Source organism: Salvelinus sp. IW2-2015, linkage group LG31 (assembly GCF_002910315.2).
Source record: "Salvelinus sp. IW2-2015 linkage group LG31, ASM291031v2, whole genome shotgun sequence".
NCBI classification, from domain to species: Eukaryota; Metazoa; Chordata; class Actinopteri; order Salmoniformes; family Salmonidae; genus Salvelinus; species Salvelinus sp. IW2-2015.
In genome coordinates, this window is record NC_036870.1 from 15,591,905 (window position 1) to 15,607,083 (window position 15,179).

General features: G+C 42.6%; 1 protein-coding gene across 1 annotated transcript in view; it reads right to left on the bottom strand.

Annotated features, from left to right (window-relative positions):
• Positions 1-15,179, bottom strand: part of LOC111955963 (trafficking protein particle complex subunit 9-like) — a 211,846-nt gene that overhangs the window by 181,624 nt on the left and 15,043 nt on the right. The window contains 3 exon segments of the mRNA XM_023976355.2: positions 466-611; positions 2,654-2,780; positions 13,903-14,046. Of these exon segments, the coding sequence (XP_023832123.1) occupies positions 466-611; positions 2,654-2,780; positions 13,903-14,046 (417 nt within the window).

A 15,179-nucleotide genomic window follows, 5' to 3' on the forward strand; every position in this document is an offset into this window, starting at 1 on the left:
AGAGAGAGAGAGAGAGAGAGAGAGAGAGAGAGAGCAGAGAGAGAGAGAGCACAGCCAGAAGAGGACTGGCCACCCATCAGAGCCCAGTTTCTCTCTAGGTTTTCTTACTAGGTTCCTGCCTTTTTAGGGAGAGAGAGAGAGGGCAGAGAGCAGAGAGAGAGAGGGCAGAGAGAGAGAACGAGCAGAGAGAGAGAGCAGAGAGAGAGAGCAGAGAGAGAGCAGAGAGCGAGAGAGCAGAGAGCGAGAGAGCAGAGAGCGAGAGCAGAGATAGAGAGCAGAGAGCGGGAGCAGAGAGAGCAGAGAGAGAGCAGAGACATGCAAGGAGCTCCTGGTTTAATTATGGAATTAGTCAAGCGTGTATAGAGGATGAATTTACTCCATCACGTTATTTATAGATGTTAAAACTGTTTTACTTCGACACGGCAACTTCTGAAGGTGTGTGTGTGTGTGTGTGTGTGTGCCCACCTATCTTCTTGTTGCGCTCCTCTCCTCTGGTGTGCATGATGATGGGAGAGTAGATGAAGGGACTCTTGGTGGACATGTTGTTTTCCAGGAGGCCTTTCTGTTTGTGGGGGCGCAGGCTGACGGGCAGATCCAGCAGTTTCACTGATCTGGAGGAGGGAGGAACCAATTCATCAATCAAATTTGTCTTATAAAGCCCTTTTCACATTAGCAGAGGTCACAAAGTGCTTTACAGATACCCAGCCAAAAATCCCAAAGAGCAAGCAATGCAGATGCAGAAGCACAGTGGCTAGGAAAAACTCCCTAAAAAGGCAGGAACCTAGTAAGAAAACCTAGAGAGAAACTGGGCTCTGATGGGTGGCCAGTCCTCTTCCGGCTGTGCTGGGTGGAGATTTAAGAGTACATGTGGCCATTAAGGCCAGGTCGTTTGTCAAGACGTTTGTCAAGAGACGGGAGATGGAGGCAGAGAGAAAGATAAACAGTTTGTTTTATCTCAACATGTCCATTAAAGGGCCAGAGAGAGAAAATTAGATGGATTTTGGCATGGTGACCTGAGCCAATCTCTCACACACACACACACACACACACACACACCTCTGCCAATCATATGGTGCATTTCGTCCTGAGATTCTTAGCCCAGATCATTTAATGAGCAAAGCATTCTGGGGGTGTGAATTGGAGCTAGTGGACACAGCACTTATCACCTCTCTGAGAAGCCAGGCATTCCTCTATCTCTCCTGGCTCTACTAATGGCCCTGCCACCACAGAAAGAGGGGGAGATGGATACAGAGAAGATAGAAACCAGAGAGAAAAAGTGAATATAAAGATGGACAGCATTCTGAGTGGTGTTATGAGTGAACGTAGTACGTACGTACTGTAACCTAAACACTAAGTTGCCTTTAAAAAGTGCACAATACTATTTCTGTCAAGACTAACCTGGCTAAATGAAATAATTAACTTAAATGCATCAATAAAAAATGGCCAACTCAAACAGAAACAACTCTTCAGCTCTTTTCAACAGCCAAGCATGGACCACTAAACATGGTGCCGCAAAAACAACAGAGCCCCAGACTAGCCAAGCCAGGCCTAATATTCAACAGAGCCCCAGACTAGCCAAGCCAGGCCTAATATTCAACAGAGGCCAGACTAGCCAAGCCAGGCCCTAAATATTCACAGAGCGCCAGTACTAGCCAACCCAGGCCTAATATTCAAATTAACAAAGCCCCCAGACTAGCCAAGCCAGCCTAAATTCAACAGAGCGTCAGACTAGCCAAGCAGGCCTAATATTCAACAGAGCCCAGACTAGCCAAGCCAGGCCTAATATTCAACAGAGGCCCAGACTAGCCAAGCCAGGCCTATATAATCAACAGAGCCCCAGACTAGCCAAGCCAGGCTAATATCAACAGAGCCCCAGACTAGCCAAGCCAGGCCCTAATTAATTCAACAGAGCCCAAGACCTAGCCAACCAGGCCTAATTTCAAATTCAACAAAGCCCCAGACTATTAGCCAAGCCAGGCCTAATATTCAACAGAGCCCCAGACTAGCCAAGCCAGGCCTAATATTCAACAGAGCCCCAGACTAGCCAAGCCAGGCCTAATATACAACATAGCCCCAGACTAGCCAAGCCAGGCCTATTTAACAGTGGTGTTCATTTCTGTTTATACGACTGACTTTTACTGAAACGTAAATGAGTCATATTTCACCACAAATACATTTACAAGTAGATGCTTCTGTAAATCAGTGTCATGTAAAATGTGCACTTAGATCTCAAACAGCTATAACTCTGTTCTGACCAGGAGGAAGGAGAAGAGCTACATTTCAGTCATTACACCATCGTCAGAAATACCTGACATTGTTGAGAGGGAGGAAAATATTGTCTGTTGATTAATCACGCCACTCACGCAGTTACTCGATGTTAGAACAGTGTCGTAACTATGACGAGTTCATTGGTACATTGATTAGATCAATCAGAATATGACAGTTCAGACACCAGGGTTGTGTTCATTAGGGCAAAATGCAGCAAAATGTTTTGCAATGGAAAAGGAGCGTCAGATCGTACCGTTTCTCTCCGTTTCAGAGCATTTCATTTCATGCCTAACGAAGACAACCCAGAGCACTCACAGCCTTTGACTGACTTCCCTAACAACTGTTGATGAAAAAAGAGCGTTAGAAATATGATTGATTGGCTTACCTGATGATGGGTAGCTTGGTGAAGGCTACAGGGGGCAGTTTGAGTCCATCAGGCAGGGTGAGAACCTCCATTCCCCCTGGACATTTGGACGTGTAGTTCTCTAGACTCTGAGTCACCTCCTTCTTCTCTGTGGACCAGGGGAGGAGTCGGGTGGGAAAAGTACAGCACGTTATTGAGTCAGTCTGACCATTTCAAGTCACCAGGGGAAAAACATGTCTACAAAGACAAAATAACGTTTTTTTTTAGGGCTGACCCCATTTAGTCGACTGGTCGATTGCTTGGTCGACCTACATTTTAGTCGAGCAGTACCAAAAAAACTATTCTAATCATGGTGTACAAGGCGCCTGTCTGAGTGGACTGATCCATTGTGGAGGCCGTGGGGATGGCACAGTCCATCACCAAGACGTGTGCTACTGAAATTGTATATAGTTATATTACATAGGAACAATGGTGCAACACTAATAAAAAAAGATTATTTTATAACAAAATGTGCTTTCTCCCACATTGGATAACGGTCGATGTCCGCAGTTCTGAAACGTCAGTGTGCTGTTGATGTGGCACCGTTTCCTAGACCATGTTGCCACAGTATGTGCATAATAGCAAAGTTAACCATCATATTGGTGTTGAGAACAATGTGGCGGAGGCAGCAACTGAGAGGAGAGAAACCAGCCCTTTCCTTCAACGTCTAAGAACAGTGAGGAGCGGAAACGCCAACTTAATTAGGTCTAGAATCAATACCATAACTGTTCAAATGGGCCTGTTAAAATCAGCCATATATATTTACAGAAATAAGACAAATCCTGCTTCTGTTTGAGTCTTTGTTTAATAGCCTACTGATTCCGTGAGCACCAAGCCTCAGCAACCAACACATATTGATAAACATTTTCACAGATTCAAGTGTTTTTAAATCTTTGCTATGCTTTGCTAAAGGCTTTACACTTTATAATATTAATATTATAACAATAATGAATGTCATAATCATTAGCAGGCTTAGTATAGCAGCCTTGTATAAGCACCATCGAGCTGTAGGCCAAAGAGCACATCCTGTTGAGTCTTAATACCGTTAAGTTAATACCTAATACCTAAGTTAATACCTAAATTACTTAGGCCTGCATTTCAAATCAAATCTAATTTTATTGGTCACATACACATGGTGTTGCAAGTTTAGCGAAATACTTACGCTTCTAGTTCCGACAATGCAGCAATATCTAACAAGTAATAAAGAATTCCACAACAAAAACCTAACACACACATCTAAGTAGAGAAATGGAATAAGAATGCMTAAATATATGGATGAGCAATGACAGAGCGGCATAGGCTAAGATGCAAGAGATGGTATAGAATACAGTATATACATAGGAGATGAGTAATGCAAGATATGTAAACATTATTAAAGTGAATAGTGTTCCATTATTAAAGTGGCCAATGATTTCAAGTTTGTACATTTCAATACTTATATATACTTATATACTTATATATAGTAGGCTACTCTATCAATCAATAATTCATTAATTTGTTCCTGTCAACACACAACACGAGTCATTCATTCAAATACAATCAAGCATTTTCATATTAAAATAAAGCAACCCTTGAATAATTAGCGCAAACAACAAATAAAACGGTTCCTTTTTGGAAATTGCATTCACCAATTAATGCACGTATTTAGTCTTTGCTGTAATAAAGGCATTACAGAAAGAAAAAACATTGCAAAAGACTTCCTGGTATGCTTAGAATTTATTTAGTGTCGTTTACATTTTTCCAAACTGTAAAAAAGACATTGTAATCTAACAGCAGCTGTTAGTCACATAAAATGCTCTCAGTGTTTGATCCTTTCCTTTTCTTCATCTCCTGTATTTTCCACAACTTGTTAAGTTTATTTGTCACGTCCTCTGCATCCATTTTGGTGTCACAAGTGTTTGGAGTTTGTTATAACCAATGTATTGATGTGATTATGATATGCTATAGGTCAGGCCCTATTGGTCACGTGCATGCAATGCATAGGGTTGAGGGAATAAGGAATGTTTTTCATAAACAAAATGAGGAATTTCGGTAACAGAACTTTTCAGTCAGAAATGGCTTTAATTATGTTGCAGGTTCAACAACATGGACAGCGCGATAAACAATGTTGAAGTTCTATAGTGGTCACTGCAGAGTGGAGGAGGAGAGAGTCAGCAGGTGCTAGTCAGTCACCTTTTTTTAACACAGCGCAGCAAGTCTGAGCACAATCAAATCAATTGCAGTCGGACTCTAGTCCTCTGTGTGTCATAATTATTTCATCAAACAGTGCGCTTACAAGCATCAGCCAAGCACAGTGGATATAGTTGATTTGATTAAAACACATAGGATGGGTCTATATTCGGAAAAATACACATTTAAAATTTGGACGAATCGATTGGAACAGACCTGGTGGGCTCCCAAGTGGCGCAGTGGTCTAAGGCACTGCATCTCAGTGCAAGAGGTGTCACTAGCCCCTGGTTCGATTCCAGGCTGTATCACAGCGGTCTAAGGCACTGCATCTCAGTGCAAGAGGCGTCACTAGCCCCTGGTTCGATTCCAGGCTGTATCACAGCGGTCTAAGGCACTGCATCTCAGTGCAAGAGGCGTCACTAGCCCCTGGTTCGATTCCATGGGGCTGTATCACATCGGTCTAAGGCACTGCATCTCAGCGCAAGAGGCGTCACTAGCCCCTGGTTCGATTCCAGGCTGTATCACAGCGGTCTAAGGCACTGCATCTCAGCGCAAGAGGTGTCACCAGCCCCTGGATCGTGATTGGGAGTCCCATAGGGCGGCGCAAAATTGGCCCAGTGTCGTCCGTGTTTGGCCGGGGTAGGCCGTCATTGTAAATAAGAATTTGTTCTTAACGGACTTGCCTAGTTAAATAAAAATATTTAATTGAGGATAACACAAATAACCCAGCTCCAGGCCAGCCCTCTCTCCAGTCATCCCTCCTTCCCCATCCTTCAGGTTAAGTCAGTAGCTGGATCAATAATGATGTTTAGAGCCGTGCTGTATCATCACTCTSAGCCTCGCTGCTTCAGTTGCATACAAACATGTCTCTATGAGTTACTCTGCTGGCTGGGTCTCACACCACAGGGGTGGGCTGAGAGACAGAGATATACACATCTATACTCCAGCCAAGCTCCTGGATAGGCTACTACACACCCCTGCTTGGACAGCCACAAAATATCACATTATGAGCCTGAGCAGCACAGACAGAACCTACTGTGGTTCAGATCCAGGACTCACAGGCAAACATGTCCTTTAGACAGAGGTCGTTGAGGAGAGTAAATCTGATAGACTGAAGAGCAGAGCCATGTCAGGAAACAGAACATCAGTGATAAAAATCACTGCACAGTCACTTTATCGCTACCTACATGTACATATTACCTCGACTAACCTGTGCCCCCGCACATTGTACCAGTACCCCCTGTATATAGCCTCGCTACTGTTATTTTATTGTTGCTCCTTAATTATTAATTTATTAATTACATTTTACTTCAATTTATTTTAGGAAATACTTTAACACTTTTTTTCTTAAAACTGCATTGTTGGTTAAGGGCTTGTAAGTAAGTATTTCACTGTAAGGTCTACACMTGGATAATTCAGCGCATGTGACAAATAACATTTGATTTGATTTGAAATCTCAGTCAGGAGTGCCATTATTGAAAACATTGCTTTACATAAATCATTTATCTATCATCCTGTTTTACAAAGAACATTCCTGGAACTTAGAAACATCACCAAATGAAGGTTTTAAAGGGATGTTAAAGCCCTCTTTATTACAAGTCAAGTCACATTCAGTGTTGTGTGTGTGCAGTGTTGGGAAGTGGCTTAGTGATAATGGTTGAACAAGCAGAGAAATGCTGCATGCAGCATATAAAAACAGCCTGGAAGTAGAGATGGACTTRTGCAAGGCTTTGAGTATTGTTGCTGATAGTACATTTAGACCACAGCGGTCATGGTGGATAGTTACCTGCCTGTATCTCCCAGTTTACCTGTCTGGCTGTCTACCCCTCTCCCAGCCTGTCTGCCTGTCTACCTTTCATGGGCAATTTAAAATTGTTCCTAAACCTGCATGGAATCTGTCTGTTGTTACATTTCAATTTAGTAAATTGTATTTGGAAGCCCAAGTAACGTAGTCTAACAGTAGAAACATGGAGAGTTGAAGGACAGACCGTGAAGGACAAAAACTCTGTATTGATTCTCATTTTGGGATGATGTGAGGTAAACACTATCTTTGAAGAGCTCACTGCAGCATTACACAACGTCCCCCCTCCCCCTCTCGCTCCCTCTCCGCCTCCCTCCCCCCTTTCAGTTCTGTGTTCTATCAGCAACCCCCCCAACTCTGAATACAGCTGCTTTCAACTCCAGTTCAATTCCTGTGGGGAATCGATTCAACTCACTTTCACTTGAAGATTTCCGAGAGCAGAATGTGACTAAATAAGTAAACATTAAAAAGGAAATGAAACATGTTTGCCATCAATTAGTATGTCAGTCCATCAGTCAGCAGACAGATAACTAAGCAATTAAATAAATAAGCATCAGCTTTGGAAGACTTGAGCCAAAACTAAATAATAGGAAATCAGATTTAAAATAAGCCCACATCAATTAAATAGCCTGATCACATGATGTGCCTCTCCTAAATCTAAATACACATTTATAAAACGCAGTCAGACAGACAAAAACAATATGTATTTTTCCATTTAACCTGCAGACCATACATTATCAACCCCCGACCTGGTGGAGTCCAGAAACAGAGCGGACAACCGGCAAGCCTATAAATAAAGTAAACGCTGCCTCCTCCACTTTACTGCTCACATTGAGTAATGAACCACTGCACTGGTAGTGAGTCAATACATTCTAGCATTTACTGGGCTCAGTGACACAGACTCCATAACAGAGGTAACAAAACATCTTCCCAGAGACGTAAAGATAAAACATTGTTTTCCTTTAGTCTTTTCACCAAAAACACAGAACACAGAACTTTAAATGAGGCCTACAGTGGTGAATAGAGTACTTAAAACTTAATATATGATTTAGTACCGTCCCACAGAAATCAACTCATTCAGGAAAACAAGGCAAAACAGATTCAACACTCATTCTTACGTAAGAGGTTCAACTTTCTTAAACTTTGAAAATGTCCTTAAATGACACCGATATGACAATCATTTCTCAGTTCCTCCGCTCATTTTGAAGACAAACCCCTACTTTCCATCCAGAGGAGCAACAGATCAGTAGCCTGTGGTGTGGTACTGAAGAGAGGACCCCTGGTGATGACTTCGAAATGTTTTAACATTCTTAGTGAGGCCTCTTAACTGACTGACACTCTAGGGGGCGGGGGTGGAGAAAAATTAAATATACATCCTGACAGTACAGTATTAACAGTCTCAATAAAACAGAGGGAGATTCTGCCAACTGTCACTGAAGATGGACTGCCCTGCCATGTTGGATGTGATTGAAAGTGCTGACAGAATACAAACTGAAATGAATGTTAAATGAAATACGACAAATTGATTGATTTATTGTTTTGGGTGCTTACAAGAAGTCAACTGCAATGACATTACTGCATTCATATTGAGGCGAAAAGCCTCATCTTATACACACAGTTAACCAGACCACAGTGCTAGAACATTTTATGTGGGTGGGAAACTGGCAAAAAGTGACAGACTTAGAAAATGTGCGTGTTTACTTCAGTGTAATGAGATGGAATGAGTGACTGGCCATCTTATGTGACTGAGTATCTAGGGAAATCAGAGGGAGGGGGTTGAGTGCCAGGGGCTTACAAACAACTCCATCAATAAGTAGCCCTTTAATTGCTATTTCTGCCCCGATAAAGCTTCAACTAACATTATTCATTTTAACAACTATTTCTAAAAATAGGTCTCATAAAAAGCAATCTCTTTCTCCACTCAATATAGGTAAGAGCCTGCAAGTTCCTGGTCTGATTCGTAGTCTCCGAGCCACAACACACAGCCAACTAATAAAATATTGATAATATCCTCCTGTCCCTGATACAGTTGAACTACCCCCACTAGTGATGGGGGGGGGGGGGGGGGGGTCAATACAGTTACAAACTGGGATATTACTTTTGACAATATATTGCGCCGTATTGTTTTGACAAAAATCGCAATATTATTTTTGGGCTAGTTAGCTGTCTGTACCTGCACCATAACTCCAGTATTTTTCCTTCATAGCTTGTTCTCCATCTTCTTTTTAACTAGTTAAATGTAACTAACTGTAATTGAAAATGTAATCTTTGTAATCCCCAAAAGGAAATATTTATAATGAGGGCCATAAAGAATAACTAGTAATGCTGCATACTCAAAGAAAGGTAAAAATTTCCCCTTTCTGGCTTCCTGAACTCGTTAGGAAATCACCTTTCATCTCATATCAATCTTGTACGTCTATGACATACATAGTGTTTTTTGTTTAATTCGCTCTTCCGACTGTCCATCATCTCATGACTGAACCCTACAGTACATCGTAAGCACTGATAAAGCACATGCCTGCAGTCGTTACATCTTAGTGAGTCCATGCACCTTATTACGTTAAGCACATTTTTACTCCTGAACGTTTTAGGCTTGCCGAAACAAAAGGGTTGACTACTCAGCTTTTCATGTTTTATTCATTTGTAAAAATGTCAAAAACATAACGTCAGTGGAATTATGGGGTATTGTATGTAGGCCAGTGACAACATCTAAATCCATTGTAAATTCAGGCTGTAACACAAGAAGATGGGAAAAAGTCAAGGGGTGTGAACACTTTCTGAAGGCATGATAATATGGTATGGTGAGAACCCTGGCAATTCCCAGCCCTAAACCCCACACGCTTTACTTCCTCCTTTCATCCCTTTCTTCCATGCAGTCCTGAAGCTTCTGTGATGCCACGAGAGGAAAGATGACACGCTCTCTTTTTCTCTTCCCTTCTCTCTTCTTCTCTCTTCACCCACTCCCAGGCAGGGTGACACAGTGGTAACGTTAATGAGCTTGGCGTGATCACCTTTTCCTGAACACCTCTCCCTTTCCCTTTTTCTCCCTCACCTAAGCCAGAGACATTAAGCAGTTCTCACTCTCTGCCTCTACAAAGGCCTAGCTTAAATAAAACATTTGAGTTATGTTTTTTAATGTCACCGATAGGGACTTGAAAAGGCACTACTACCTCAAGACAGACCTTTGAAAGAGCCGGGCTCTGAAATTCAAAGCCGTGACGTTTCCTTTCCCCGGGAGCTTCTGCTGTGACATTAAATGGGAGGACAGCAACGTGCTTAAAGGAGAAAATGGGGTCGATATCATTTTACAGGGGTTGACTTCTAAGACTTGAATTGTGTTTAGCGTCGGTCACATACTGTGTCGTGTACCATCGGTCACATACCACGATGCTGAGGGACAGAACAAATTCCTTGGTTGTTCACCTATGTAGACAAACAAGCCCCTCTCGAACACCCAAACCCCAGGGCTTCACCAGGGGACTCATGTATCAAGGTGCGTGTGCACAAAAAGAGATGCGTGCAACAGTTTTTCCTGCAAAGGTTGGTAATTATCCATTTTGAACTGGACAGAAAAGTGTCGTGGTTGATCAACTGTATGCAAGCAAGTAGGCTATTGTTATTTTGGGAGAAATGGAGGAGTTTGATGCACAGGAATTATAATAATGGTAGGCTAATATAAATATTGGCCTAATGATAAAAGAGATTAATTTGCCGTTGGTAAGACGACAGCATAGCAGAATGTCATCTAATATGTTAATTTTACATTTATTTTATATTCCTAAGTCATAATCATATTGCAGGACATGTCTCTCCTTTTCTGACATGACTGGTTTATTCTGCTACGAATATTAGGCTACTATTCATCACTCATTCAATAAGACAAGCAAAGTGAACAGCGCGGTAGCCAATGGCAGTATGTATAGGCTACAGTATTGCTGTTTGACAGGAGCGTGACATAATAGCCTATTTCATCTCAGAGCCTGTGTCAACGCAGCAGATAAAACCACAATCTACTGATAAACTAAATATTGAAAAAAAACATTTGTATTTTGCATAGAACTCTGCGCTGTAGCATTTACTTTTAAATTGTTCAAAAGGACAATCAATCTTGCAGAATACACGGCCAGTGTTTTTGCCACTCGCTATAGGAGGCATGCGATTTTAGGATGTTTTTTTTAAGTCACTGCAACAACAAAAAATTACATTCTGCCCACACCTCTACAGAAATGTGATCAAATTTGCAATTGCAATATATTTAAGAAACTATCATGGCCAGGTTATAGGCAGAGTTATAGAGCTAGTTCACAAACCCTACAAATATAGTATGGCTCTGATTTATCAATTAAAACATGCATATTTTGTGTGCGACAGTTTGATCAATCCCAACAATTTGTTGCAAACGCAAATCCTAGAATCTCCATGTACACTAGAGTTTTATTTGAAATGTACGCACGGTTGATAAATGAAACCCCAGATCTGTGGATTAAAGGCACAATCTGGGATATTTGAAAATGGTTATATTGTTTCCCATCCTCATCTGTCAGCTGTATACCAAACCAAGTAGCGTTGGGTTGACACACAAACTCAGGATTGTGACTTTAAAAGGAAAAGGCTGTTGCTGCTGGGCCGAGATTGTCACACTGTTCCCAGATGCTGAGCTGTACTGCTGTGTGTTCTGCAATAATTCCCCAGACACGCAACGAACACAGCCAGGGGGCCGCGCCCCATTACTGCATGCTGGGAGAAGACGGCCTGCAATAACCCCCACCGTGTGTGACATCACCACACTGCAGACAAACAGCTGGGGGGTGATAGAGAATAGCTGGAAGGAGGAAGAGGGAGAGAGAGAGAGGGAGGATGGGCAAGTGAGCGAGACAAAAAAAGAGAGAAAGAGAGACAGAGAGAGGCGGGCGAGAAGAGAAGGCGTGGAAACGCAGTTTATAGGGGACAGATTTGTGCACGGCCCATTTCACAGAGTGTCTCTGCCAAAGCCACCATTGAGAAACTCACTGAGAACTATAGAGGTTTTAAGCTGTTCAAACAGTCACTCGAGCATGGAGTTAGGAGTCTGGTGGACAAGGTTTCAACTTGAGTGAGATCAGTGCACATACTAGCTGAAATATAACAATGAAATATGTTCTGTCCCTTTTTTTATGCTCAGCCTCACACACAAAATGTCACAGCTAGAAAAGCCTTATTTCTCAATCATACTTCTCGCCTTTCTGTCTGGAGGCATCACAGGCTGTAACTGCCCATTGTTAGAGTGTGACGGCCGCTGACACACAAGGTGGGTGTATGACGGCCACAGGGATATAGCTGAGCTGCTGTTATTCCAGCAGGTTTACACAGTGAGGATGCTGGGTAGATGGGAACATAGCCTCCCTCAGCGTAGCAACAGTCCCTCGCTGCTGCTGACATTGGCAAATATTTCATACTGTTGGCACTCTGCTCTCTCTCTCCCATGCAACCTACTTGTTGTGTGTATGGACTGTTGTGTGTATGGACTGTTGTGTGTATGGACTGTTGTGTGTATGGACTGTTGTGTGTATGGACTGTTGTGTGTATGGACTGTTGTGTGTATGGACTGTTGTGTGTATGGACTGTTGTGTGTAACTGACAGATGCACACACGTTAATATTTTTAAAGGTATGTAAATTGTAAAGTCTTATGTATTTTTCGTTATGTGTCAGACCCCAGTAAGACTAGCTGTCTCCATTGGCWAATGGGGATCCTAATGAATCAACATCTCTCCCTCTCTATCCGTATTCACTATCTGTTTTCTCCTCTCTCTTCCTCCCTGTATCTCTCCACTATCTGTTTTCTCCTCGCTCTCTCCCTTCCTCCCTGTGTCCCTCCCTCTCTATCCACTATCTGTTTTCTCCTCTCTCTCCCTTCATCCCTGTGTCCCTCCCTCTCTATCCACTATCTGTTTTCTCCTCTCTCTCTCCCTTCATCCCTGTGTCCCTCCCTCTCTATCCACTATCTGTTTTCTCCTCTCTCTCTCCCCCTCTTTCCGTATTCACTATCTGCTTTCTCCACTCCCTCCCTGTATCTCTCCCTCCCTCTCCTGTTTCCCCTCTCTACCAAAAGGAGTAAACTAGTCTTGATAGTGAGGTCAGTGAGGCATCTGCTCTACCTCCCCCTCTCCTCAGGTGAGTACCTATCTCCTGAGTCCAAATGAAGCCCACTGTCACCCAGCCACCAGCTGAGACTGGCTTGGTTGAGCATTACACACCATTACACCCACAGGCACAATGCTGGCTTTCCTAAAGGACATGCATGGTTGGCTGCGGTCAGGGGATGATTTCAGATGATCTCAGATGATCAGTAGTATGAAATTGAGAAAATTGCAGTAGGTTTTTAAACTAATACTGACAAAAACATTTGACTATGTAATGTGTGTTATTCCTAGAGTAGAGCTAGTCAGACATTTTCTCTTTCCTTTAAAAAAAAAAAAAGAGTTACTATTTGTATTTAGTTTCCTTTCTATTCAGTACATGTCTCAGCCCTGGGAGGGGTTCTACTAGGCTGTATACCAGGGATCATTTGGTTATTTGATTTTGAATTTTAAGACCACTTTAAGTATAAAAAAAAAAAAGATAAACAAAAATGATTTTATGGAAAATTGAATTTGGCCTTACTGCTAGAAGCCTGTACAAACACACTGAATAACGATTCACTATATGGACAACAGATAGTCCCCCAAAAAATTCAAAAGTAAGTTTGTTCTTTAGTGTCTGCCCTATATCTGAGAGACATAAGCATTATCAGGAAACCTTTTTTATATTTTATTTATTTATTTAAACCCCTATTTTTGGCACGAAACAGTCTCCATAAATACTTCCAACAATTTTTTAAACTGGTAACGGGGAACCTTCAGATGAGTCTTGAGGCCTGTGGCGTCCTAAAGCAAAACATGTATCTGTTCGTGAGAGCCTCACCTTTCTACAGATGGGTYATATTCGTGTGTAGCCCAATCTGTTCAGACGCTACAGACAGAAGTTGGCAGATCGGCTAACTTCAGACGAGTCTCTGTCACTTTTCACAGCAGATGAGGTGGATTGAGACGCATCCAATGCAAAAAAACAGATCTCCATCTTAAACTGACAGATTGTTAAAGGGATTTTTTAAATGATGCTAATTAGATTACCGCGGGGTCGACTCTAGGGTTTAAGGGGTGCGACTTACATTGTTGAAAGAGTGCCCACTCAAAGACACATCTGGGTTTTGTGTGTGTGTGTGTGTGTGTGTGTGTGCTGACCTTGGTCCGAGAGGAAGTCCAGCATGGTCTGAAGCAGAAAGGAGAGGTGGCGGACGGACAGCCCGGGGTTTCCCATACGACGGGACGCGTACACCAGCTCATGGAGCAGACGCATCTGTACTGCTGCCCAGCCACGGTGGGTACCTGGGGGAGAGAAGATTATTTTATTGTCTAAATGTAAATTCTTTCAAATGTGTCTTCTACAATAACCATCCCAGCCCCTCTGAAAAGACACACATACAGAGGTTGGAGCAGAGGGCAGTCATTCTACTGCACCGGTGGAGTTGGTTTTCGGGATTCAATGCCTTGCTCAAGGGCACAACTGCAGGATATGTCATGTAGGATTTGATACCAGTAAGGGGGGGAAGAAAAAGAGAGGGGGGGGGGCTCATCCAAACATTCTCGTACCAGAGCAACATGTGAGATTGTGAGCTGTGCCGTGTGGCGTTGGCTCAACGTTATTTGTGTTCTGCAGCAGACATCTTAAGAAAGGAGAAAGCAGGAGAGAGAGAGAGAGGGAAGGAAAAAAGGATAGCCTGCTCAGAGGTAAATAAGAATCAATTGCTCCCTGAGCGACACAGTCTGTGGAGCTCAAAAAAATTGTGACCAAGATTCTTGTCCATTGTAAGTGTTCTCTCTACTGTTGGAGGATATTATTAATAAATAAATAAAATAAATATATATATATTTTCTGTCATGTGCAAAAATCATATTAACGCAAATCTCGCCTAAGCCATTTCCTCCTCCTCCTGTGGCGCCCACTAAGCAATCTATATATAGCAGCATCCACCTGTCTGTAACACCATGTGATGCTACCGCTGCTTATCTGAAGGGCACCAATACAGAGGAAGGGAGGACACACTGCTGCTCTCTCTCTCTCCCCCTTGCTCTCTCCCCCTCTCTTCATGCATGCTGCGAGCTCTGTATTAACTCCTACACTGAACAAAAATATAAACGCAACATGTAAAGTGTTAGTCCCATGTTTTATGAGCTGAAATAAAAGATCCCAGAAATGTTTCTCTCAAATCTTGTGCACACATTTGTTTACATCCCTGTTAGTGAACATTTCTCCTTTGCCAATATAATCCATCCACCTGACAGGTGTGGCATATGAAGTAGCTAAGTAAACAGCATGATCATTCCACAGGTGCACTTTGTGCTGGGGACAATAAAAGGCCACTAAAATATGCAGTTGTCAAACACCACAATGTCACAGATGTCTCAAGTTGAGGGAGCGTACAATTGGCATGCTGACTGCAGGAATGTCCACCAGAGCT